This window comes from Colletes gigas, unplaced genomic scaffold (genome assembly GCF_013123115.1).
Source record: "Colletes gigas isolate AHSC1104 unplaced genomic scaffold, ASM1312311v1 Colletes_gigas_Sc00002, whole genome shotgun sequence".
NCBI lineage: Eukaryota > Metazoa > Arthropoda > Insecta > Hymenoptera > Colletidae > Colletes > Colletes gigas.
This window is the reverse complement of record NW_025106631.1, coordinates 1,672,715-1,698,743: the sequence shown is the minus strand read 5'-3', so window position 1 is coordinate 1,698,743 and position 26,029 is coordinate 1,672,715. Positions and strand designations below refer to the sequence as shown.

The window sequence follows — 26,029 nt, the reverse complement described above, 5'->3', positions numbered from 1 at the left end:
GATTTTGACGTTAATAACTTTGTAACGAAGCCTCCATCAACAAATTGGTATTCTTGACTTTCGTCTTATTTTGGCCTCCAGAATAACCAGGGGTGGCCGAACACCCTGTATATTCATGGAGGAAATGATATTTTGGCAGAGTTCGATTCCTATAGAAATTCCAGATTTTTATCCCACTTTACCACGAGGAATCGTTCCATCGTGGTTGTAGTACCAGTAATGGAACGTCTTGTGTATTCCTTAATAGTTAAAATCCCCTGATTAATTGTTTCTTTAAAACGAAGTAACGGAACGTATTGTGCATCGTTGAACAGTTAAAATTCCCCAACTGTTGCGACGAAACCATCGAACGCAAACAGAAACGATCCCCGTTTCCGCCATGTTTTACAAGAATCGCTGATTAAAATCGCCAGGTGAGGGCTGCGTGGAGAAACCGGTGTCGACCTTATGGCGCAATTACGTTACCAGCAACAGGCCGGACGTGTCGATGAGGCTGACGGTCACGAACGGTGGTTTGACCGCCACGACGAAGGATCACGGCCTGACGGAGTACTGGGCCCACAGGGTTACCTATTGTACAGCACCTGCTTCCCACCCGCGCCTCTTCGTCTGGGTCTACAGACACGAAGGACGGAGACTGAGGCCCGAGCTCAGGTGTCACGCCGCCCTATGCAGCAAGGAGTCCACCGCCAGGAGGCTGGCCTCGACCTTGAACGCCAGGCTACAACAAGCGCTCCTGGAATTCCGACGGGACAAGGTCTCCAGGCAAAATGCTAGGTAAGCAGATCGATTCGGTCAACGAACCAATTTTTATCTCCATTACAACATTTACAACCTCGAATCGTTCGATCGAAGGGTCCAAGGTGAGCTTACGTCGAGCAACTATTGCTTGGATCGACCAGATATCCAGAAGTTGCTATTTTCAGCTTCAAAAGTTGAAAAAAATCGTGCAAACTCTTGGACCACAGTCGACAGTAATACTGCAGAGAGCATTGATAAATTAATTTCAATTTGGAAGAAGTAGGTTTATAAAATATTACGATCAAAAGGTTACCACGCATTTTATAATTTTAATTTTATAATTCGACATTATTATTTTATAATATCCACTGATACAGTGCACGCGGATAAAGTTGAGTGAGATATTTCAGGAAGAGGCCTGTGCACGATATAACACCATAAGTACACGTTTATTCGTTGCTCGAAACATTCACTTATCTACGAGCGATCGTCAATAAATACGCTAACGTCGATTGAAATTTATTGGCAATAAATCTGCACGTAACGGCTCGCGAAGCAAGCTCCGGAGAATCTTATGAACTCTGCTTGGTGTCGAAGGAAACGTTCATTCCGTCGCGTGCATTACCATAAGAAAAATGGGGACAGTAGCGTCTCGTCCATCGATTCGACTACATGGAAATCTCCTTTTTGTGTCTCGGTAAACACGGAGACGTCCGTAAGATCACGGCCTCCTCGGGGAAAAAGAAGGATTTGGGTCGCGCCCGTGGATCACGACTTACGCGATCCAGTCACGATTCAGGTCGGATCGATCCTCGAACGACGCGTGTTTGACACAATGTTCCTAGGGAAATCATGATAGGCCAAACGAGATATACTTTGTAAATCGCTAGAAATGTTTATCATTGATAAAAAAAATTAATTAATACAAGATTGATACGATTTATTCAGAGGCTTTGTTCACGTCGAAAGTAATGTAAGAAAATGTGTGTTTCTCGAGTTATCGTAAATGTTGATGCAATGAAAGCTAAAGTACAAATCTAAGAGTTCCATAAGAAGTATAATTTAACACATTTTTTTGATGGATTATTGTTATCGATGGGTTTTTCTGATGTTTTTACAATAAAATCGGATAGACATGCGTTGCAAGAATGAATTCCTATGAAAATTCCTCCGTTTAAAAAATACGCAGTGTAACGCGGTATAAATGTAAATTTTGTAACGTACCCTTGGACAAAGAAAAGTGCTTCGAACGATATCACACTTTGAAACATTTAAAAATTTTTGATTTTCTCAGTTTTTCATTTCTGGCAAGTTATTTTTATTTTTTCAAAGGGAACAAAGAAATTGATTTTTAAAGAGAAGCTAAAAGTTTTATTTTAAAAACCTAATGTTTAAAAACTACAGCTATTTTACGCAGAAGAAATTTTGGCGGCAAAGTGTCCGCGCAAGATGTGTTAATAGAAAGCATTTTGTAAAGTTAGACTTTTGATGAATTAGTTTCTTCGTTTGTTGCTTGCAGACTGTCCCTAGCAAGCGCCCTGTACGAGAACCCTTCGTTACCGAGACGAAAGCTGCTGCTGAGCACCGGTGGTCACAACTATCGACCGCCACTCGAGAGATCGAAGAGCGCTCCAAAGCTCTCGGCGATCGAGGAGGACATCGTCGCCGAGGAGATCGAGCAGCAGAGGATCCTCGAGGAACTGAGATCTCTGGAGAACGTGGCCAGAAGCTGGCACGATCAAGACAGCTGGAGACTCGCCAGACTGCTCGACGCCTTGAATCGCGAGTCGTCCGACGAAAACGGAAGCATCTCCAGCGGATGTGAAACCGCCAGCACGGCGACCAGCGAGGAGAGAGCTCCTGGACCGGAAGACAATCACGCTGCAGGTGAATACTCCCTATTTACTCTTCTGACGGTCGCGAAACACTCGCCACCAGAGGGCTACGCCCTTGTCTCTCTCGCAAGCGCCTGTAAACTATAGAAAATTAATTAAATTGGTCCTCCTTGGCTACTGACAGTGTACAATATACAGGGTGCGGCCGAATAACATGTACAAGCGGACACGAGGTGGGTTCCTTATGAAAAAATAAGAACAAAATATGGAATAAAATTTTTTCATTCAAAGCTTAGTTTTCGAGAAAATCGAGTTTGAAAATCCTATTCGTACGTGTGCTGTTACGGCTAATAGTATTAGATAATATTCTTCTAATAGTTATTTGCCTAAGCAGTCAGTTTTCGTTGATCTATCTAACGATGATATATAATAAAAAATTTTATTCCATATTTTGTTCTTATTTTTTCATAAGGAACCACCTCGTGTCCGCTTGTACATGTTGTTCGACTGCACCCTGTATAAAATAGAGTTTAATTTTGAGTATACTAACGGTAGGGTACGACGTATGTGCTTGATAGGTGAGACGGAGCAACGAACCAGCAGAAGAGTGATGTTCTCCGACGAGGTGAGAAGAGGTCCAGGACCGCGACGGAACTCCGAGGGTTCGCCAAATTTTATGACCTGCGCGGGAAGTCCTCGTTTTCACCGTCGCGAGGTGGAGATCGGCCGCAAGAGGTTCACGTCCAGGAACGAGGAGGACGAGTCGATGGAGGAGGAGGACGAGGAGATCGAGGATCCTGCCTCCCACGTGTTCGATTTCGAGGACGTGGAGGACTTCGACGACGTGGTGGACTACAGGCCGCGGGGCGAGATATTGCGCAGGATCGACGATCAGCAGGACAGAGCGAGACGAGTGATGGAGACGTATCCCGGCAGGATGAGCCACGAGTTGTTGCAGAACGACGAGTCGCCGTTCTTGACCCTGGACTCGCTCGACGAGGAGGTGGACAGCGACGAGAGCGGTTATGTGGAGGCGCCGCCCAAGTCTCTGCTGGGACAGGACGATCGCAAGAACGAGGACGAAACCAGCGCGGAGGAGAGTCAGACAGCGAAACACGAGGATTCCAAAGAGTCGAACGACGAGAAGAGGGAGGAGGAAGTAGAGACGAAGGACACCTCGATCGTCGACGACAACCAGAGGATCAAGGAGAAGGAGAGGCAGAGGGCTGATTTCATCAAGTGTCCCATCTCAGAGACGATCAAGAAGCTGGCGAACGCGTCGCTGAAGAGCTCCAAGTCCTTGGAAATGACCACCAACAACTGTCTGAAGGCGTTGAACAACCTGAAGACCTCCAAGTCCTTCGACGGGCCGAAAACCGTGGAGATGGACGCGGAGTCGCCTAGTCTTCATCAGAGGAAACAGCTGCTAGCTCAACACGGCGTCGTCGTTTGAACAATTTTCTCGGCGCGCGTACGAAAAGCCCGATGATTCTCTAAACGATCTACGCCCATTACGATTTCTGATGTCCCAAGCATCGAAACGGGCATGGTAGACTCGGTCCTGTCGGCGATTAAAATGATTCCGAACGCGACAGGGGAACGAATAAATGATAATTGACGCTGTTCGATAGATATACATACATACGATGTTCAGTTCACGCGTTCAAAGCGTTTAGTAAAAGATGATTCCCGAATATTTAAGAAATCGATTTTTAATAATTAATCTTAGGTCTCGTGTTAACGATCGCGACTGACAGTCTGGTCTGATGAAATTAATCGTTTACTTCGTGCGAAATATGGGTACCACTTATCAACTCGTGTGTGTCTTTGTGACGAAAGCAGAGAGAGAGAGAGAGAGAGAGTCGAATGAATTTTGAGCGCGGTTTGGGTTTAGAAATATCGCGAAACGATCGCGTATTCGCATTACAATTAGGTACGACGAGAGCAAAGATTTTTGTAAATACATTTAGCAAGCGTTAAGGATAGTAGGAATAACAAATTTCGTTACCGAAATTCGGCGTCGTGTGTTTCTTTCGTAACGTTATCCAGCGATTGGTCTGCAACTCCGTAGAACGCCATTGGTGAACGAAAACATACTCCAACGCGGACAACAATCCGTTCGAACTGATTACAGAAATGTTTAACCGTAATTGGAACCAACGAAACGCGATCCCTGAAGCAAGAACGTGCCATACGTGTGCTACAGAGCAAGACGCTTTTATTCGTACGTTTCTTTTTGTTTTTTTTTTACGGTTTCATCTGTTCTGTTATGCGTGGAAGATTTGTAGACGAAACGCTTCGTTGTTATGGGGGAAAAGTAATACGCACGATAATAAATAATTTGAACCACACTTCGATTAACCGGTGTCTTTGTTGGAATGGTGTACGATCATGGATACCATAATTGTGACGATCGCTGTACGAGAATGGCTCGAAGAACAATAAAAAGGATACCCGAATGACGGGAACAGTTCTTTCGTCTAGTTTCATGATCCACGAGGACGAGTATTGTGATCGTCGGCGGTTGGTCAATAATTACAGATCGCGTGCAAAACCAGAAAACCTGAGTTGCAGTTCTCTAGGGTGGTGTACGCGTCTCCTGCGGATCCAGGTCAATCAATAGAACAGGAACATCTCAACGGCCAACAACCCCGTGCCATCTTCCAAAGGGCGAAACGATCGCCTCGCTTTTCCAAGGAAATTTCGCCTGAGGAGCGTACCGTTGGGTAAAGTTCGACATAATGTTTCGAAGAACGACCAATTGGAATGTAATATACATTAATTTCGAAAATTTTCTTAATAAATTGTATCGTACATAACATTGAGAAATTTTTTTTATAGACTAAAAAGGAATTCTTTTGACTGCATCGTAAAATAATATTCACGTGTGTAGATCGGTTGATATTAAATATTAAAACATTTTAATAGTAGCCACTGCGCAGACCCACGTCAGGAAATTATAAAATAATTTTGCAAATTGATTAGGGAAAGGAATGTGCATCGTAAAAGTATGCGACACGCGTTCCTTCCTGGAAGTCCGACGGGACAATGAGAAGTGTCGGAGCTACGCATGCCTTATGTATGGTGACGGAGGAGTGGGGGCAGCAGCGTCGGTCGTCTGGTCAATCAACCGACAAATCATTTCGCGGAAAATTAATATTCACGCAAACTGATGAGTCCTTTTATTATCCATATGACACATATTGCTAAGAATTCTTTAGACTATTGCGTTGTAACGTTGAACAATGCTAAGTTTTATTTGTAATTGTTTAGTCCTCGCCATTGTCGAGCAGAGACGTGATGATAAAAAACCTATTTTGTTCCTTGATACAAATGAATCAGAATAGTAACCATTTAATAAATTTGAGTGTTTATTAATTCATTTATTACGGTTCATTGTTCATTTATTAATATGGTTTATTCGTATTAAAGAAGGATCATTTGAATTATTAGTAAAAGTTTCTGTTCGGCATGGCTGAGCTCGTTTGAGACGATTCCACATGACGTTAAACGTAATATACATTAACTTGAGATTATTTATATCGGTCTATTTAATAAACTTAGTCTAAAATTAATTTATATAATTTAAAATTCCCGCCATTTTTTCTATGTCATGGCCCTCTAGGATAGAACGTCCAAGTTTGTCGTGAAATGTAATAGTTCATGACCTTCGACGTAGATGACGCCTTAAGTATAACGCCTTAAATTGAAGATTGTCAAGCTACTGTTGGTTAAGAAGATTTCATGTATATTTCATCTGTTTCTATTCGATATTTGTTATTTTAAAAGCAAAGAATTCATACATTCTGTTACAAGCTCTCAATGAACAAACATGTATACTTATATTGTTAATAAAATATTTAATTAACATATTTATTTAATTTGGTTTAATTGGTCCCATCAATACTCGTTATCCCGACCGCGGACAATTAATTGGGCACTACTCTACCTAATTCACTAAAACTAATTCTAATTTATTTATTAATACAACAATAGGGTACTCGGTAATTTAGATCACTTATAAATGCTTCGCAATTAACGCCGAAGGTCCAAAATTATCTAGAAACAGTCGTATTCCTGTCTCTACGTTTCTTTGAGTAAATACACGGTTTCACAACACATCTTGAGACTACATGTACTTCAGTCTAATTAATAAACAGTGTCTAAAGCTTATTATTATTATAATAACTACAGTAGTGTCTATATAAAGTGACTGCATTCTTGCCCACTTAACTGTCCGTTTAGTTTATCCTACAAGTTAAAGGAAGCGTGACCCATCGGTGGTACATGATTTGCACAGCCATCTACGGCAAAACGCCCAAGTTTGTCGTGGAATAGTTCGTTATTTTCAACAATAGATGGCGCTCATTTTCGACCTCAAACCCTCTGGTGTTAAAACGCCCAAGTTTGTCGTGGAATAGTTCGTATCGTCCACGCTAGATGGATTTCTCGACAAGCTTGGGCTTTTTATCACCAGAGGGCCAGAGGTCGGAAATGAGCGCCATCTATCGTTGAAAATAACGAACTATTTGACGACAAACTTAGGCATTTAGAATTGTTTCTTGATATAATAAACGAATTCAGATTTAAAGTTAGACAGGTGTTTGGTTAGGCATTATGTTAGTAAGTTATTTTTATTTGAACACAAGTTCTTGATAACTCGATCTTTATGGAAACACTACTAAAGGGGGTATCAAAGTATTTGGGCATCAGCAGCTCTGCATACGACACTTCGTAAGATGAAAGAGTGAGGAGACGCAACGTTAAAGTTGGTAGTGTGATCTATGGAAGAAGTATTGCGGTTGACTCTTGCTATCAGCCATTCCTGGACCATCGAATGACCCATTGAAATCATCGCGATGCCGAAGATTAACACCTTCTTACAAGGATCCCCTTACAATTTGACGTACGATCATTTAGGGTTATACTTATCTATATTAAATCCACGCTTATTCTAACACTATTAAGCATCATTCGAACATCGTAAAGAGCATCAAGAAATTCATCGAAGCAGTACAACTCCAAAATACCAGAGTCGTTCAATAAGTCCTTAGAAAAGGATAGAAAAACAAATTACTTTAGCTAGATTCTTTTTTATTTTTCAACACAATCTCCTTTTAACTCTATACACCTTTCCAATCGTTTCTCCATCTTTTCTAAGCCATCTAAATAGTAAGATTTCTGAAGGTTCTCAAAGTATCTAAAGTATCTGTTTGGACGATAACCTCGTTCGACGTGAATCACTGGAAGCCAACTCCAGTGAATACAGTGATTAATTCTTGTTGCAAGATGAAGTTTCTCGCTTCGATCGACAATAGAAATAAAACCATGTGGTGTACATAACCGAGACTTTGACAACTGTCTAGTGAGTCAAGATACTTACTAAAAACAAACCATTTTCGATGATACGAGTATCAGGTCTTAGATTTTCTAAAAACTTATTGAACAACCCCCATAGTATAATAGAAACCGTAGATTGGGGTTTAAAGTCATATTTAATTTGACATTTAAAGGTTTTGGCCAGGTTCGATACCGATCCAGAGTAACGGAACAGGCGCGAGCAGTGGAAGGCAAGTGTTCACCTGTGGTTTCCCTCGGACCATCAGCGCCCGGCCGTTCGAGCGTTCCAGCTCTTCGCAGCTGCGCAGGTGTATCGCCCGGCACCTTCTCATTAACATCTTGCCCAAAAAGCCAGTCACGCCAGCACTAGGATCTGGTACGGTCGAGTCATCCTATCGATTTCATTCCGCTAACACGGTCGGAGGCATCGACGGAGTTGTTCGTAATCAGAGATCACTGTGGCATCGTAGTGTCGGGCAACGGGGGCTGATCGTTGATCAAGAAGATGCAATGGGCGAGGGCAAAAGCGACCGTTCTGGCAAAAGGTAAAACGCCGCGGCCTTTGACACACTCGAATCCGTTCGGCGGGAAACGGACTGCTGCAGGCTATCGAACCCCCTCAGGTTTAACGAACGGCTAAGGAGACTCGTCCAAATCTATTTATAGAATCTTGCGCTCTTCGGGGTTGTCCACCAGACATCGAATTTATTCGCAAAATCAAACAATCTTATCAAAAAGTGGACGCTTACAAAGTCTTATTTAACACTAGATTTATGAAAACCTTCAATTTGACGGACGTCTGATTCCGTATTTAAAATTACGTAAATATTATTTTTTAACAACTCGTGTTGAATTTGATTGATGCAATGGCATGAATACACATTTTAATTAAAAGAAAAATCGTATAAATATACGTGCAATCAATGCCCGTAAATCTAGTGTTAACAAAAAAATCTATTATCCGCATTGTAATCGTTTCGAAAGATTTTCTTTATTCATAGACAAACATTGAACGATTGTCCAACACTTTAATACCTTTATTTCTATTTGTGTAATTTTTAAATTGTGTCGAATCTCACTCGTCCCTGGTTGTCCTAGATCCACGGAAAATTGAAATGAAGACGATTAGGAGATCAAACGCAAGAATTCATAGACTCTGAGTATGGAAACGTTTTTAAGGTATTCGTGCACGGCCACACGTAAATACAGGATCGGTGGATTGCAACTTTCGCGGAGATTGTACCCCCCCGTCACGGAAGCATTTTGCGACGCTTTCTGAAATCGAAGATCCATAGATGGAACGCGATCGGCACAGATATCGTGGACAGTATTACGAAGGCAATCTGACTAATACCGTCGTGACTGCAACGAATTTATCGCTTCGAACCTGTGCCTTTTTAAGGGTAACGAGCGTCCAGGGTAAATGGAAATTGACAACCCTCGTGTACAAAGTCGAATCCAGGTTTAATTTCCTGCCCCGGCTAAGAGCGCCCTTTCGCGATTTATATCGTTCGTCGTTCGAGCGTTAAATGCTTTTGTAAGATATTAAGAACCCTCTTAAGGCGTTGTCGTAATACTAATCATTAATTTAGATACTTGACCCGGGAATACAGTGTACAACGTAAGCTTCTATCGTGGTTTAACGCTAGAACTACCAATTATAGTGTGTTTATTTGTAAAGAAACAATTTTTAATCGTCCAGAGGCGAACTAGGGGCGAGTTTTAGAGCACGTGACCTCCTTATTATAGTGTGTTTATTTGTACCAAAGAAATTGAAACGATAAATACGCAAAGAAACGTATAATGCAATTGGAAATGAGTGTAATATATATAATATATAATGCAATAAGGGGGTGAAATGTGCCCTTGAACCAAATGTGACATACGATGGATCCATCGATAGAGCATCAAGAAAAAACGTTCCGTGCCAAATTTTAACCCTCTATCTTGTTTGGAAGGGTAGTTATTGAGAAAATTCGGATCAACGAATTTCTGCCTATTTCCCCTATTTAATCGAGTACAAAAATTATGAAAAAAATCTGGTGCATTGCGGTTATCGAGATACGTGTTTGAGAATTTTTTCCGATTTTTCGATTCCAAATCCTAGGTGTGAAAAATTGAAAACGCAAAAAAAACACAGAAAAATACGGATTTCGTATCGAAGCTTTCGAGACACTAGATTTCTATAATTACCGTAAATGCGTATTGTCATTGGTTATCTCCCTGAATTTTTTCAGATTTTTTGGTAGGGCGCGCCGTAGTAGCAAAAATCAAGAACCGATTTTTTCGACGTTTTACGCGTGAAAAAGCATCTTATACTTTGAATTTTTGTATTCTCTTTAATAGATAACTATATTGTATGGTTTTAAACATTTCTATGTTGTTAAAAATTCAGTCGACTAAATTTTTTACTAGTTTTATTAGAAATTACGAATGGGTCATTTTAACTGGTGTGTAAGCTTCTATCATGGTTTAATCAGTATTACCAGAACTACCGACAATTATAGTGTGTTTTTGTTTGTACCAAAGAAATTGAAACGATAGATACGCTAAGAGATATATAATGCAATTGGAAATAAGTGTTTATAGTATATTCTCTTGTACAAAATTTAGACGACTGAATTTTTGAAAATTTATCGTAATTTTTTATAAGTTTGGGTCGTTTTGAGTGGTTTGGTAGTTCCACTGTTAATCCGTTTATCTTATCGATGGTGAAACATTGTCGCAATGGTCATAAGAAACAATTTTTAATCGTTCTGAAGCGAACTAGGGGTGAGTTTTAGAGCACGTGCCCTCCTTATTATAGTGTGTTCATTTGTACCAAAGAAATTGAAACGATAGATACACAAAGAAATATATAATACAATGGAAATAAGTATTTATAGTATATTCTCTTATAGAAAACTACAATAAATTTTTAAAAATTCAGTCGATTAAATTTTGTACAAGTTTGGATCATTTCGACCGGTTTGGTAGTTCCAGTGTAAATCCGTTTATCTTATCGAGGGTGAAACATTGTCGCGACGGTCGTAAGAAGCAAATTTTAATCGTCCATAGGCGAGCTAGGGGTGGGTTTTAGAGCACGTGGCCTCCTTATTTCTACGAGGTGTATTCGCGTGCACACGTCGCCGGTGAAATGCATACAGATCGAATCGTGCGAACCGGCGAAATTACTGACCGAAAGCCGCGTGTAACGCGGAGCGACGCCCCGCGGACATTTATTTGTCGGGCGCGTTCGGAGATCCGTACGTAGACACGATGGACGAAAATTAGGGTCACCGGGTCGAGTCGAATCCCGACATCCTGCTGCCCCCTTCGCGGGACGACAATTCGGCGCACGAAAGGAACTCGAACAAGAACGGGGTTCTCGTGACTCGTGTTCCTCGTTGGGAGGGGGGCGTCTAAACGAGTTTGAAAAGGGAAACGCGTCCCTCGATCGCGATACCACGCGGATGGAAAACGACAAATTGTCACTCTCGTTCGATGATTAGTCGCGGCAAAACCGTGGACGATAGCGTTAGATTCGAATTTATTATCTTGAGGGCCCATTCTACCTTGTAGGCTCGAAAAATACATGGTTCTTTGTGATTTTTTTGGGGGGGGCTATTAAAGAGCGATTAATTCCAGGTTTTGTAGAGACATTTATTATGTATTTAGCTATATTTACGAATTTTTGCAACGCATAATATCTATTGATTACGCTGTTTTTGTTAATCAACGAGCAACAGTTTTTACAAACGGCGCCCGACTGCGTCGATAGTATTTTGCAAACGAGTTATTCGAAATCCAAAAACCAACGATATTCTTAATGTAGACGAGTGTGATTATAGCATGAACTAGGATCCTTTCAAAAAAACTAAAAATGGCCACATTGGTAGCTATTTTACGAAAAAATACTGAATATTTTCATATATTCGGTTGCTTTTTTGTTAATAAAAGAAAAGGTATTGCATGTATCGCAATTATCCTTGTTCGTGCTATAGGGAGACCAGTTCTAAAGATACTGTATAAATTTCATGTTCATATCTTGAATAGTTTATCGCATACGCAGTGTCAAAGAATGTAGTTTCGAGAAAAACAGCTTTAAAGTTTCATAAAGGTACATTTCAGCAGGCTATAACTCCGTTAGTTTTCAGAATTTCAATTTAATATTTGGTAGATATATTTTCGAGACTACATACTAGAAGACAAAGCAAAAAAAAATCGATTTTTTCAATCTCACGAGGTAGAAAGGCCTCTTAATAGACTCTTAGACGCCAGGATTTGAGGAGTTGGTCTTCAAACTGGTCGTTTAAAAAACGCTAAATTCTCAAATATTAATGTTCATTGGACAAAATACTGTAAGCTTGTAACACGTACGTCTAAGCTTGTTTTTCTATTGTTAATCTACTGTGTGGAAGCCCATCAAAATCGATGACTAGGCAGCAGTGTCCTACCCTTAAGAGTTGCGTCAACCTGATAACAAGATAGGTGAAATTTCATCGTTCTTATCTTTTCAACCCGCTCCCGTTTATATGTATACATAGGGAAAGATAGAATACTTCCGACCTAGGGGTATTTACGACCAACTCCCTTCATTACATTATTATTATTAGAATTATAAGAACATATAGCTTAAACGTGTTCGTTTAAAGAATCGGGTCGATTGAACTACGAACACGATCGAAAATCGCATCAATAATGGACACAATGCTCCGAATCGAGGACCAATTTGTAAGAACTGTGGTAATTGCGTGCCAATCACGAAGAAACGTCGGTCAATTACACTCAATTACCTGTTTTGTAGGTCAGGCTGAGATATCGATTGTAAAACGGACAAATCCATTTCTCTTATCATTGGTTCAATAGTAGGCTATACAGGGTGTTCGACCACGCCTAGGAAAAATTTTAATGCGAGATTCCAGAGGCCAAAATAAGACGGAGATCCTTACCGAAAATCTAATTAGATGCCTAAATTTTTCAACGAAAAAGAAAACTTCAAATCGTTCTGGAAAAATTATTTTCGATTGCGAGGGTCAATTACAATCATTTTTGGTGGACAGTCATAACCCCGAAATCCTACCCACTTTCTAGAAACAAATTCGAAAAGATGTGAAATTTTTCGACAAAATTAAAGAATTTCAAATCATTCTAAAAAAATTATTTTCCTTTGCGGGGGTCCATTACAATCATTTTTAATCATTAGACATACACTTGAAATCCTACCCAGTTTCGAGAAAAAAATTCGAGAAGGTATGCAATTTTTCGACAAAAATAAAAAATTTCAAATCGTTCTAAAAAAATTATTTTCCTTTGTGGGGGTCCATTACAATCATTTTTAATCATTAGACATACACTTGAAATCCTACCCAGTTTCGAGAAATAAATTCGAGAAGGATTGCAATTTTTCGACAAAAATAAAAAATTTCAAATCGTTCTGGAAAAATTATTTTCGATTAGGGGGGTCAATTGCAATCATTTTTTGTTAATAGACATACCACCGAATTCCTACGCGTTTTCGAGAAAAAAATTCCTTATCGAAAATATACTCTATGACCGGAAATGTTTCTATAACTTTTCAAGGAAGCCTCGATCAACAAATTAGTATCCTTGATTTTCGTCTCATTTTGGCCTCCAGAATCTCCCATTAAAATTTTTACTGTATACATACTAAGATAAATGAGGAAAGAGTGAACAAAGTTAGACATCCGTGATTGAATATTACGGAAACAAGTGACGGATGCGCGTCGGTAGTAGCATACTTAAAGAAAGCACAGGACGATGAATTCTTAATATCTGCAGGCTATAAATTATAGTAACGTGTAACTGAAGAAGAAAAGAACCTAAGTTTCTGATTAATTGGCAGACAGTTACGAAACAGAAAAAGATAATCGTCACAGAAATTACAGGGTTAAGGGAAAATAAAATCTGTCTCCTCGAAATTAATTAAACCCATCGTTTTTATCATTGATCTATTTAAAGAATTGTCTACATTTACTTTGTACGCTCAATTAGTTGAAATATGTATTTTATAATTTAACATTATATGTATAGAATATCTATCAAACTTGACATATGACTCAACATTCTATTCTTGTAGGATCAAGGTTGATATAACATCATTGTCTCGAGAGAACTATGTACAAGAGGTGATCCAAATGTCACATTATAATGAACGTCTTTAATGCAACATCGCCGTGACACAAATCATTAATTAATATAGACAGAATTGTTCCTCGAGCAGGGTGCCTACAACAATCTTAATCGATCAAGGATATTCGTGGAGTATTATAATACGTTTTATTCTATTTCAGACGAGCATAGTTTCTATTCTTTTTGCATTTCCGCGTCGAGACCGTTGCGATGCGATGTCTAAACTATTAATTAATTTAGACAGAATTGTTCCTCGAGCAGGGTGCCTACAACAATCTTAATCGATCAAGGATATTCGTGGAGTATTATAATACGTTTTATTCTATTTCAGACGAGCATAGTTTCTATTCTTTTTGCATTTCCGCGTCGAGAACGTTGCGATGCGATGTCTAAACTATTAATTAATTTAGACAGAATTGTTCCTCGAGCAGGGTGCCTACAACAATCTTAATCGATCAAGGATATTCGTGGAGTATTATAATACGTTTTATTCTATTTCAGACGAGCATAGTTTCTATTCTTTTTGCATTTCCGCGTCGAGAACGTTGCGATGCGATGCCTAAACGTTTCCGTGTCCCCGAGCCATTAGTCCCTAACGAAATTTCTTTTCCAGACTCCTCTTTGTAGATCGATGCGTCGCGTCTGCGAGTCTCGTTGCAAAGGCATGTAGCTTCGTACCACCCTCTTCCTGTTCCTCGTTCTGCCGGAGGGCAGAGGCGCGTCGCGACGCTTCGCCACCACCTCCGCCAACCTCCATCCTCCTCCGGCAGATTCAGTTTCCCCGCCGTGAGATCCTCAGTTCGTTCTGGCCATCCACCCGAGTCGGTGCTCCATTTTTGTTTTTTTTTTTTTGTGAAATTGCATCGTTACTAAAAAAAAAATAAAAAAATGAGAACGTGATCTCTGATACGTATTTCACATCTCTACATTGTTGGGTGTTCTAAATTCTGAATTTGTACGAATTAGATTTCGGTTAACGTTTGTGGTACCGTACACAGAACTCGCTGTGTGTCAACAAAGAGTTCAAACGAGGAGAGAAAATTCTTAAATTTTGGCAGAAATACGTCTCCTCGATTTTATTGTGCAGTGGTCGGGCTAGTAACCCCGATTTCATGAATGAGACTCTTTAATACATAGAAGCGAGTTCTTTAAAGTAGGTGGAGGTTGAACGACCAATTGGTCAAAAACCCGATAGCATCGCTCGGGCAGGGTAAACACGCTCTAGAACGTAATTTAGCAATGCGATAACATTGGCCAGTATTTCATTAGCCTAAAAGATAAAGTACGATCGATACTTCTTACAGAGTGAACCCTGATGAAAGCTACTTTTCTCCGATTGATCGCTGCGTTTGTCGGATGAGACGTGTCATTTAAGGGAAATTTTCCCAAAAGACTACAGAATCCACTTAATATCCAAAAACATAAAAAATATTTAAAGTACGATACGAATTATTATATTTAGGGGTTGAGATAACCCTCTACGAAGCTCTCGTTTCATTAATTCTATTAATGAAAATATGAATTTGCATAAAGATCCGCAGACTAACAGTTTAAACTTTGTTCTTTTTTTATGATTGGGATGTACGGTTCCATGGAACAACGTTAACGAAATTGTGTAGAATATTAAAAACCATTTTAATTTATACGCAGGCAAAGGTCCTCCTCCAAAGGTGCCAACAAATCGTCCTCGGACACTGAGCTAGCGCAGGGTAAGGGCAAAGGGCGGAGACTAAAATCCAAGGAAAAATGGCCCCTCCTGGATGGACTGACCGTCGACGAGCTGGCTCGTTATCGAAGAAGGCGTGTTCAGGGCCAACCGAAGGACAATCTTGGACTTCTTACTGATCTGGAGGACCAGGTTCACGTCACCGAGTACTGCGAAACTTTTGGCGCAAACAGCGAAGATTCGCTCAAGGTTGGCGGTTCTTTTTTAATATCTACAAGGTTTAATGTCTACATACTTTGATGATTCGTAAACGAAATAGAATACATACGTTTTTCAAATTAAATAAAAATATATATTTTTTCTCTTGTCCACCATTTTGGGTGGTAGGAAAATATCTGGCTGGAAGGAGAGAAACCAGTCGAAGATATTCAACCGAAGTATTCGATAGAAAATGCACAGTATTCGGATCGGGAGGAGCTCAAGGAACAGGAAGCGAAACTTGTCGATTCTCAAGCTGAAAATAACGATCCTACGACTCCTCTGGTACACGTCGACGATGAGAAAACGATGGAGACTGAAACTGCAAGCTCCAAGGTCGCTGCAAATGTAAATCCTTCTAAACGACCGTCTCTTATTGGAAGGTACAGTTTCGATAAGAGTAATCACTTTGCAAGCAATTCTATTTGTAAACGTCGATCGATTCACGACTTAAAATTTTAATTTAACTACGTTCTGCAACATTGTTTTCATCTGAACGATTTGGTAAAGACCGTCTCTTATTGGAAGATACAGTTTAAATAAGAGTAATCACTTTGCAAGCAATTCTATTTGTAAACGTCGATCGATTCACGACTTAAAATTTTAATTTAACTACGTTCTGCAACATTGTTTTCATCTGAACGATTTGGTAAAGACCGTCTCTTATTGGAAGATACAGTTTAAATAAGAGTAATCACTTTGCAAGCAATTCTATTTGTAAACGTCGATCGATTCACGACTTAAAATTTTAATTTAACTACGTTCTGCAACATTGTTTTCATCTGAACGATTTGGTAAAGACCGTCTCTTATTGGAAGATACAGTTTAAATAAGAGTAATCACTTTGCAAGCAATTCTATTTGTAAACGTCGATCGATTCACGACTTAAAATTTTAATTTAACTACGTTCTGCAACATTGTTTTCATCCGAACGATTTGGTAAAAGGGTGACTTCAAAACGGGACGGAGACCTTTATACGAACACGGAAACGTACTCGTCGTACGTGGCTTACGAGGGTCAGCACAGACCCGAGCTAGCTCGCAGGCCCACATCTTTGAAAATGGAAGGCGATCTGAGCACGACGACCGAGAAATGCGAGAAATTCATTCAATGGCTGAACGTCAGTCGTCCCGAGCTGATGCGCGTCCCGACGCATTTAAAGATGGAAGGTGAATTCGAGACGCTGACGGAGAACCATGAAAAGTACGTGCCGTTCGTGGGCGTGCGAAGACCGGGATTGCTAAGGCAGAACACGAATTTGAAGCTGGAAGGAGAATCGAACTTTGTGCCGGAGTATACCGACGTGTTCAGAAAGCACAATTGCAGAGGTAACATTTGAAACGAATCTTTCAGCCATAATTTCGCTAGAATAAGAAGAATAGCATGCGATACTTGATTTTAGCAATGAGAAATAGCACGTTTCGCTCGTAGTTACGAGAAAACATCGCATCGAGTAAGTTGCCCAAGTATTTCTAAGTAAAACTAACGAAATAAATAAAATTGAATACGTTCTTTTTTCTTTTTTTGAATAAAACTTTGAAAAACAGTATATTGTTTTATTATTCTGTGTTACAGTACGCTCGCAACCAGTAAAACCCGAGTCTCATCTGAAGACTGGACGAGACATCTTCCAGAATACAGAGAGCACTGTTAGCTTCGGTAATCCTCGTTCCAAAGAGGCGCAATTAATGTCTGTGTTGAACAATAACGTCGAAGAAGAACGGAGAAAGCGAAAGGAGACGAAAACGAAAGAGGAAGAAATGAAAATGTTGGTCTCGAAGTTGGAGGATTTGAAGGGTCCGCCGCTTGAAATCCCTGAATACAAAGACGCGTACAAGGCAGGTTTACGTTCCCTCGGATCTTCTAAATACCGTGGAATTTTTGCAATAATTTAATAAAGATTTCTCTGTTTGTAGGATTTTCCAAGGGAGCGTCCGAAAATTGTGAAACCGGAGGACGAAATCGGACGAGCCGACGGCTCTAAGGTACCCTCGTCGCCTGCAACGAAATTCTCAACGAAAATCGATCAAGACCCGGAATACAAATCGAAATATTTGGATTATCAAAGAGATCATCCCGTGTACCGAAAACCGTCGTTGACTATGAGATCGACGTTAATTCCTACGGAACATGGCGCGAGTTTCGGTAAACAAGAATCCAAACGATATAATTACGAGCTTACCAGCGAAATGAGATCTCAGTACGTTCCTTATGGCCGCGTGCCGAACGTCGAACCCTTAAGAATACCATCGAACTTGCGTTTAGAGGGGAACCTGGACCTTCAACCGGAATATAGAACAGCTTATTGCACGAAACGGGAAAATCAATTATACACCGTACCGAAAATGCATCGTAGACGAGATCGTAGTTTAAGTGCTTCCAGACGAAAAGATAATTATTGGATAAATAATAATGTAGAGCAATTTGACTGCACGAACGTTACTCAGGATCAAGACGCGTTTCAAGTGTTGCATACGGAAGTTCAAGAGGACAATACACATATACGTGGAAAACCACCATCTGGTAGTCGAAGGTGCGTGTAAGAGAATTTTAATTGTTACGAATTCTTGACAGCAGTAATTGACTTTTGTAACATTAGTTTATTCGATACATAAATACAAAGAAATACATACATATGGTACAAACAACGCAACGCGTGTGCCATCCTGTATCGTCTAATATGAATTAGATTATAACCGACTAATTGTAAGCTGTTTTTTTTCAATTTTCTTATGTCTTAAATTTTAAAAATGTCATTCGTTGATAACTGAGTGCCCACATTATTTGTGTACAAAGAAATCGACATAAATGTAATAACAATAATTAATAATAATAATACAGAGGTTCGAGGGCTTCGCTAATTCAAGTTCAAAGACCAATGCAGTCAGATGTGCCAGAATATAACAGATTAAAAGATGAATCGACTAATCCTACTTATCGACTTCACGTCTTGAACGTTGATGATGAACCTCAAGGTTTCCGGCGCAGACGATCGCCATCACTTCAGTCTTCCGGAAGGATACGCAATCCTTCGCCCGATCGTGAACTTCAAAGCGATGCTAGACCATACTCTCCTAGTTTTGGCAAAGGCACTAATCAACACGCCAACGGTCAATCGTTTGTTGTTTTGGATAACGAAATTTTTGACTCGAACAAAAACGAGAGACGTAGAAGGCGAGCAGATAGAAATTACAATGTTGATGGCACCCTTGCTCTTTCCAAAGGAAGAACTAGAACTACAACCAATTGGATGCCACCGTGGTACGATAGTACAAACACTATTTAAAGTGTTTGCCTTATATAAAAGGCTTCTTGGTTTGTAATATTGTCCCAAAGCAATAAAGTTTTTGTGTAAACTGAAATGTATAAAGTATGTATTAATCATTATCTCTTCCAGACAAACACATGTATCTAATACATATCACTTTTTAGTATATAATATTCTATTGAACAATAAAGAATAGCAAATTGGTTCATATTCAAATTCATACCTTGAAATTTCCGTAATCTCATTTAACTGAAAAAGTACTGAAGTATTTAAATTTTCGGTGTACCGAAAAAGAGAGCATGCGTCAGTTTGTCTTTCTCAATTCACCGAAACTGTACGAGCTCACGTAGTTCGGGAGCAAGAGAAGGAAAAGCACACACTCGCCTTCTCTTTCTATTTCCCGAAGTTGCACGAAGTGACGAGCTCGCGTAACATGGCTCGTGTGGTAGTATATGTCGGTATTCCCCACCGCTCCGTTGGAGGCTAAAGAAGTTCGTCGTCGCTACTGTTGGCGTCGATGCACTCAATTATGCCAAATCTGGCCACACTGATAGAAATTACAATTTACAGTCGGTGACTGAAGTGACGTGCGTGCACTGGAAAAGTATATTAACTTTTAAAACAAGTTTTTTTTGGAGATCTTTGAAATTTATAGTAGAAAATTAATAATATAAAAATGTCAGACCCGGAATTAGAAGCAATACGACAGCAACGATTAGCTCAGTTGCAGGCGCAATACAAGGTATATTAATAAGCATTCTTTTTCTCTTCAGCACTACTATATGTATATCACATTATTTCTAAAAATGATAAATAGATTGCTTAATAAGAATATGTAAAATAATATATAAAATTAATTACAATATAAAAATTGAAAACTTGTTACTAATTTCATCATTTTTAAGTTGTGTTGAAGTCAAACTATTTTTAAATATAATACGCAAGCACTGCTTTTTAAATAATTATTAATTTACTTATTTCTGCTGTTATTGCATTTAATATGGAAACTCTTAGCCTAACAATGCCGAGAATAAACAAGCAATGGAAGAAAAAATGCAAGAAATGGAAGACATGAGAAATTCAATCCTTACTCAAGTATTAGACCAATCAGCCAGAGCAAGACGTAAGAATATTGTTGTATTTGAAGTTTATATTAATGTAATTGTCTAAAATATATTTTTTCTTTAGTCAATACATTATGCTTTGCAAAGCCTGAGAAAGGAAAAATGATAGAAGGTATGATATTAAGTATGGCACAACGGGGTCAATTATCTAATAAACTTGGAGAAAGGGGACTAATTAGTTTAATTGAAAGTGTAAATCAACAGACACAACACAAAACTGTTGTCAAGGTTAGATAAAATATATGTTATATTTATCAATACCTTGCTAGTCACAGAAAAATTAATAAGTAACAACTTTAGTTTAACAGGCGAAGAGCAGCATTAGATTCCGATGATGATGATAATGATTTATTGCAATTATAAATGTTACATGGCTTGTTAAGCGGTAACATCACATTGTTTTATGTTCAAACAAGAAATGAAGTTACAATATATAAATATACACTTAATTAGTTGTATGTTCTTATTTTTTATGGTATATTGAAATAAAATAAAGAAATAAACGGAAAAAGAAATCTCATTTAATTAAATCTAAAATTATTGAAAGATACTTAAAGTATTATTATTTTCTTTATTAAATATAAGTAAATACACATTTAAAATGCATAATAGTTTGCCATCTCCGAAAAAAAAGAATTTTCATGCTTTAAAGCGAACACCCAAAGTTTACATACTGATTCATGTAAACCTTTGATATATTTTTTCACTACATCTATACAATAAAACGTACATCACTGTCTAAGTACAGTTACAAAATCATATTCAATATTCACATTCTTTCGCAAATCTCATGTATATGTCATACTTGAATTACATAAAGTTATAATGCAAAACAAATTCTTCCGTATGATTTAAAAAAGCTCGTTTAATCGTATGATTTGTATTGTCTGGTAAACGTTTCATTTAGCTAAGATTTATTTTAACCCTTATCCAGTGGTACCTGGATCTTTTTTAATCCAAATTTATGAAAGTCTGGCTTCACTGCTCTACGCGTGATACTTATGCTTTGTACCCGCTTAAAAATTTTCCATCCTAATATTCTTTGACTACTAAGATTTATTCTACCAGTATTTAGTATAAAACACAAAAAAATCAATTCACAATCATCGAAATACAAAGAAGAAAATAAAACGTAAAATACGATAATAAACCTGGAATAATACATCACCTATTAGAAATATAGTACGCACACATATATACATATAATGGATATTTAATATTTTTTGTGTTTTGTAAAGGAACAGAATAACTATTATTTATTCGTACTTTGTAAATCTATTTTCTTTTTCCTTTGTATTAATATTATTTGATATATTATTTTTTTAATAGTTTCTCACATTTGTATGCATATTAGTGTTAATTAAAAAAATCCAGGAATCAAGAAATTCAGTACCTAACGCAGTAAGCTTATTTTGAAATATACATGAAACAATACATTATAGGTAAAAAATTCAAGTCCCATAGCCTGTGCAGTAGCCAGTATTAATCACCTTTTAAGGGTTATTCATTATTCTATCTAATTCATACAACTTTTGAATTATATTCGCTATGAAAGTGGCTGTTGGAATGTTTCACACAAGTTTTCTATACTTGTGTGAACAAAATGTTGACAACTGAAATGTTTCTTAACCCTTTGCGGACAGCGTTTAAATCAGAGGTGACGAACTTCTCTGGCAATAACTACAAGAGACCCAATACCAGCTATTCTCCCACCATCATTTGATCAGGTTTCTAACTAGATAACAGCGTGCCTTCGCAGCGAAAGCTTCGTCTGTTACGTCCGTAAAAGGTTACATCAGTAAATTTTATTTAAATATAATTAAAAATTGTACAATGTAAAGTAATAGTATATATACCTTCGTATCATTAAAAGTCTCACAAAGATCGTAGAAATAATAATGATCTAAATTGTTTTTTATTTAATCTTTCTTCATATGATTCACTCCTGATTGTTCTGCAAAATTAGACATTACAAAAATGTAAAATATAAATACATATATAAGTTTTAAAGAAAGCACATAAATTTACCTTCTTCTTCGTCATCTGCATCTAAAATATCTGGGCAACAAATGCCATAACATATCAATGACAAAAATCCAGCTGGTAAACCAAATAAGACCATTGTCAAGATAGGATTACCTATCCACATTGCAGTAAGAGTTGTTTTCAATTCAAACCATGATCTGTAAACATGCACAAGCCAACTGTTTCCACCATATCGCTGTAAATTTACACTTTTTTATTAAGTTCCATTCTATTTCACGGAATAATTTATATTCATAAAACAAGAATAGCTTTTTTATCTACCGGAGCGCTTTCGTTGCGAATTTGTTCTAGAAAAAACTCTACAACATGAGGAGTTAGTTTTTCTGCTTCATCCTCGGGAATGTGATGATGATTTGTAGTAGTATTAATAACAATTAAACTTGGCAATGGTAGGACCATCATTGCTATACTATTGACTAGATCAGGACTAGCTATCCAACCAAACTGAAAATGGCTGATTAAAAAAATAATGATTATAATTAAATCCTAATTGAAGCAAGTAATATAAAAATTATTACAACATAACTTACTCGTGATACTTTTCTCGTTTGCTTTTAATTATAGATTCTATCATATCTTTGAACTGTGCCATATGTGGTGGTACTTCCTCTAACTGATTTTCTTCTACTACTGCCAAAACCAGATTTTTATTTGTTAAAAAAAGTTGATTTATATTCCCTCTTGTTACTTTTGGAAATGTAGGGAAACGTTCTGCATTTATCCACTTATACAATGTTTCGTTTAACTTTTCTATGTCATTTGTAGTATGACCTATATCACAAAGTATATGTTAACATTAATTGTTATATACGTACAGATACAATAATGTTTTGCTGTTTCATTAATTTTACCAGTAAAATTATAATGCGAGTTTTCTTTATAAACAAACAATGCCGGAACATTTCCCTCAGGAGCATGTTTATTAACAATGTTTGGATGCGATTGATAGAAAAATGCATGCGGTTGGAACGCATCTGCAGTCTTGTGATAGAATTCCTGAATATAATAATTTTGTGAGTCGTAGCTTTTGTTAATATATTATATGTCAAATTAAATATCAATAGTACCCATAATGGACCAGATTTCTCTCCAACATACAAAAAATATAAACCACGTTCTTCTTTAATTGTCTCAAAACTTTGTGTTTTTGTTATTTCTTGGACAGGTGGACCGCTCACTCTTAATGCAAATTTCACTATTTCATCTCGTGTCCTGTCCCCATGGTACGTAAATTCTTGCTCACCTTTTAAACTATAAATAAATAATACTAATAATAAAATAAATAATAATAATAATAAATTTCATTTTTATCCTTACAATAAAATGGTTGGAAATCCTTTAACTTTAAAAGCATGTGCTATACTTGTAAATTGAGTACAATCAACACGTCCCACTCGTATTGATGTTGCGTGTAAATGTTGTGCTACATGAGCCCAGATTGGTTCCAATCGTTTACAATGTGCACACCATGGTGCATACATCTAAAACAGAACGATATTATACGTTAGTGTACAATATTGTTGCATATATGTTAATAATTTATATTTATACCATTATTAGCCATTGTCCATTTTTACGAATGTCCAAGAACCTATAACAAAGTATGTATTAAAACATTGAGATTTATGTGAGTGCTGTAACATAATTTCAATCAATTTTTACCTGTCGCTTAATTCGAGTACACGCGATGCTGTTACATGTGTGAAAATTCCTGAAAACACTAAACTATATTACAATAACATAAGATAAAAATTAATAACTTGCATATTGTATAACTACATATAACTACATATTGTTCGTATTAAAATGTATTTATAATAAGTATGCCTTCAAAAATATTTTTCAATAATAAAAGCGGACTGGTGAGGACAAGTTTAATAACTAAAATCAAATTAAAAGCATGCTAGACACTGGTCAATTATCGATCGATACCATTCGAGGTTATGAATTATTATACCGAGTAACAAGCGTATATTTCTAAAGTTAACGTTAACATAATGTTGTATCTTACAATCAAAATAAACATATTTACCATAAATGATTGCGATGAGCACCAATTTTGTTAATGTTACCATCGCAGCAAACAAGTAGGAAAACCCTCTTCCGTTTAATGCAAAATATTATGCACAAATAATTTACTTCCACATATTTATAATAGTTTACACTTTTAGCAGTTAAATTACAACGCACACGATAATTTCCAATATATCTCTAACATGTTTTCGTTTTACAACGCCACATAGTCTTCATGCCGGCTTCCTCTAAAACAGTATGACCAGATTTGTCATAATTATGTCCATCGACGGCGACACTAGTAACGACGAATTTCCTTAGCGTTTAACGGAGTGGTGGGGAAAGCCGACATATATTCTACCGCACGAACCACATGTTATGCTTGGTCAGCACTTCACGCACTTTGGAAAATCGATAAAGAAGGTGAATGGGAGCCTTTCCTTCATGGGCTCGAACAGCTGAAGTCCGTCCTCGGGTCAATGACATACAATTTCGTATCTCGACTGCCAGGTATTAGAAATACACGTTTTAAAACCCCCTAATCATGTTTTAACTATTGAAAAAAAAGAAATTATTACTATTATTCCTATGAATGAACATATGTATGTTTACATATGTATATTATTAATACAATTGAGTATAAACAGCTCGTTAAATTTATACTAAAAAGAATATGATTTTATTCGTGTTGAAAGAGTGGTCCTTGAAAGATCTCTTCAAACTGGAATTTGACTCTTCTCGCTTGACCATCTTCGATCTTGATTGAATGTAAATCTTGAATGAAATTCTTCGTCCCTCTTCTCGTTCCGTCTTGCTTGACGGTTGAGGGATGTCTCCCGCGGACGCGCCAGGGGGCTCGGTTTTTATGCAACTTCGAGACGACTGCTGATTGGCTCGGAGGCTGCTGTTGATAGATATGACCAATAATTCAAAATAAAATTAAAGAATTATTATTTGAAATAATGGAATACTTAGCAAATAAATCGTCTGAAAGTAGTTTTCATAGTCTTATTTGATAAACTATTTTCAAACGATTTATTTCGGAAATTTAAACAAATTCCTTACCGAAAATATAATGTATAAATTTCATGCGTATGTTTATAACATCATAGCTTTCGAACGGATTGGAGGATTTTAATGTTTAAAAATGCAAACAACGCGTATTTTGACGAAGAATATGTAAAAATTCTAAGAATATTCGAAAAGTTGTCCCTGAACCCCGTAAAATGAGGAAAACCTCATAAAAGTGTATTTTATCATATCAAGATAGAAAGGCTAAAAATGATATATTTACAATAATTAAAGCGAATGTTAATTCAGTATGTATACGCATAAAACTGTGGTGACAGTCTAGATTAGATCGTATGTTTTTTATTCGGATTTAGAAAGTCCCAAACCGTCGGTCTTTTTCGCTCTCACAGGTGTTCCACTGTTACTTGGAGACACGAATGCAATGCACCAATGTATGGCAGTACGTAGAGAGGGGATTTAAAAAATGCATTAACAGCAAATTTAAAGCAATTCGTAGTTCGTGCATAATTTCCACTCGAATTAGTGAAGCAACGGGTCCGAGAATACCTTCAGATATATTTTTTTACTAACCAG

General features: G+C 37.7%; 4 protein-coding genes across 8 annotated transcripts in view; 3 read left to right on the top strand and 1 right to left on the bottom strand.

The window, feature by feature from the left end:
- The window catches only part of LOC122403937, a 56,539-nt gene extending 51,495 nt beyond the window's left edge, over nucleotides 1–5,044 (top strand). For all 3 annotated transcript variants that reach the window (XM_043407759.1, XM_043407752.1, XM_043407768.1), the window contains 3 exons: nucleotides 414–777; nucleotides 2,261–2,628; nucleotides 3,155–5,044. In XM_043407759.1, the coding sequence (XP_043263694.1) occupies nucleotides 414–777; nucleotides 2,261–2,628; nucleotides 3,155–4,029 (1,607 nt within the window). In that variant the 3' untranslated portion in view covers nucleotides 4,030–5,044. The remainder of the gene's footprint in view (nucleotides 1–413; nucleotides 778–2,260; nucleotides 2,629–3,154) is intronic.
- Nucleotides 5,045–8,426: 3,382 nt separating this feature from the next.
- LOC122401040 lies at nucleotides 8,427–19,259 on the top strand. Its single transcript, XM_043402938.1, has 7 exons — nucleotides 8,427–8,461; nucleotides 15,699–15,963; nucleotides 16,102–16,355; nucleotides 16,919–17,301; nucleotides 17,549–17,811; nucleotides 17,890–18,506; nucleotides 18,815–19,259. The coding sequence occupies exons 1-7, from the start codon at nucleotides 8,427–8,429 to the stop codon at nucleotides 19,257–19,259; spliced, it is 2,262 nt and encodes a 753-aa protein (XP_043258873.1).
- Nucleotides 19,260–19,734: 475 nt separating this feature from the next.
- On the top strand, nucleotides 19,735–20,868 carry LOC122403495 (programmed cell death protein 5). The gene is made up of 4 exons (XM_043407040.1): nucleotides 19,735–19,983; nucleotides 20,256–20,364; nucleotides 20,430–20,593; nucleotides 20,666–20,868. Exons 1-4 carry the CDS (start codon nucleotides 19,918–19,920, stop codon nucleotides 20,726–20,728), a joined length of 402 nt encoding a protein of 133 aa, XP_043262975.1. The 5' UTR covers nucleotides 19,735–19,917; the 3' UTR covers nucleotides 20,729–20,868.
- A 123-nt stretch (nucleotides 20,869–20,991) lies between these two features.
- On the bottom strand, nucleotides 20,992–24,866 carry LOC122403462 (protein disulfide-isomerase TMX3). Of its 3 annotated transcripts, none has more exons than XM_043406993.1 (12): nucleotides 24,795–24,866; nucleotides 24,444–24,672; nucleotides 24,074–24,131; nucleotides 23,963–24,002; nucleotides 23,729–23,892; nucleotides 23,479–23,662; nucleotides 23,263–23,407; nucleotides 22,942–23,182; nucleotides 22,673–22,865; nucleotides 22,394–22,586; nucleotides 22,222–22,319; nucleotides 20,992–22,136 (listed from the first exon to the last, which is right to left on the bottom strand). In XM_043406993.1, exons 2-11 carry the CDS (start codon nucleotides 24,484–24,486, stop codon nucleotides 22,285–22,287), a joined length of 1,296 nt encoding a protein of 431 aa, XP_043262928.1. In that variant the 5' UTR covers nucleotides 24,487–24,672; nucleotides 24,795–24,866; the 3' UTR covers nucleotides 20,992–22,136; nucleotides 22,222–22,284. The 3 variants fall into 3 exon arrangements, with proteins under 3 accessions (XP_043262928.1, XP_043262945.1, XP_043262936.1); XM_043407010.1 differs by having other exon boundaries at nucleotides 24,074–24,122; XM_043407001.1 differs by having other exon boundaries at nucleotides 20,992–22,319.
- Between the last annotated feature and the right edge of the window lie 1,163 nt (nucleotides 24,867–26,029).

Bases quoted from the DNA above. Each gene is read 5' to 3' on its own strand.
- LOC122401040 (XM_043402938.1), top strand. From the start codon at position 8,427: ATGGGCGAGGGCAAAAGCGACCGTTCTGGCAAAAG. The intron at 15,964-16,101 runs GTTGGCGGTTCT...TTTGGGTGGTAG, and splicing joins ACAGCGAAGATTCGCTCAAG to GAAAATATCTGGCTGGAAGG. The intron at 17,812-17,889 runs GCAGGTTTACGT...CTCTGTTTGTAG, and splicing joins AATACAAAGACGCGTACAAG to GATTTTCCAAGGGAGCGTCC.
- LOC122403495 (XM_043407040.1), top strand. From the start codon at position 19,918: ATGTCAGACCCGGAATTAGAAGCAATACGACAGCAACGATTAGCTCAG. The intron at 19,984-20,255 runs GTATATTAATAA...GGAAACTCTTAG, and splicing joins AGTTGCAGGCGCAATACAAG to CCTAACAATGCCGAGAATAA. The intron at 20,594-20,665 runs GTTAGATAAAAT...TAACAACTTTAG, and splicing joins AACACAAAACTGTTGTCAAG to TTTAACAGGCGAAGAGCAGC.
- LOC122403462 (XM_043407001.1), bottom strand. From the start codon at position 24,486: ATGGTAACATTAACAAAATTGGTGCTCATCGCAATCATTTATG. The intron at 24,003-24,073 runs GTAAAAATTGAT...ACTTTGTTATAG, and splicing joins GTACTCGAATTAAGCGACAG to GTTCTTGGACATTCGTAAAA. The intron at 22,320-22,393 runs GTAAATTTATGT...CTAATTTTGCAG, and splicing joins TGCAGATGACGAAGAAGAAG to AACAATCAGGAGTGAATCAT.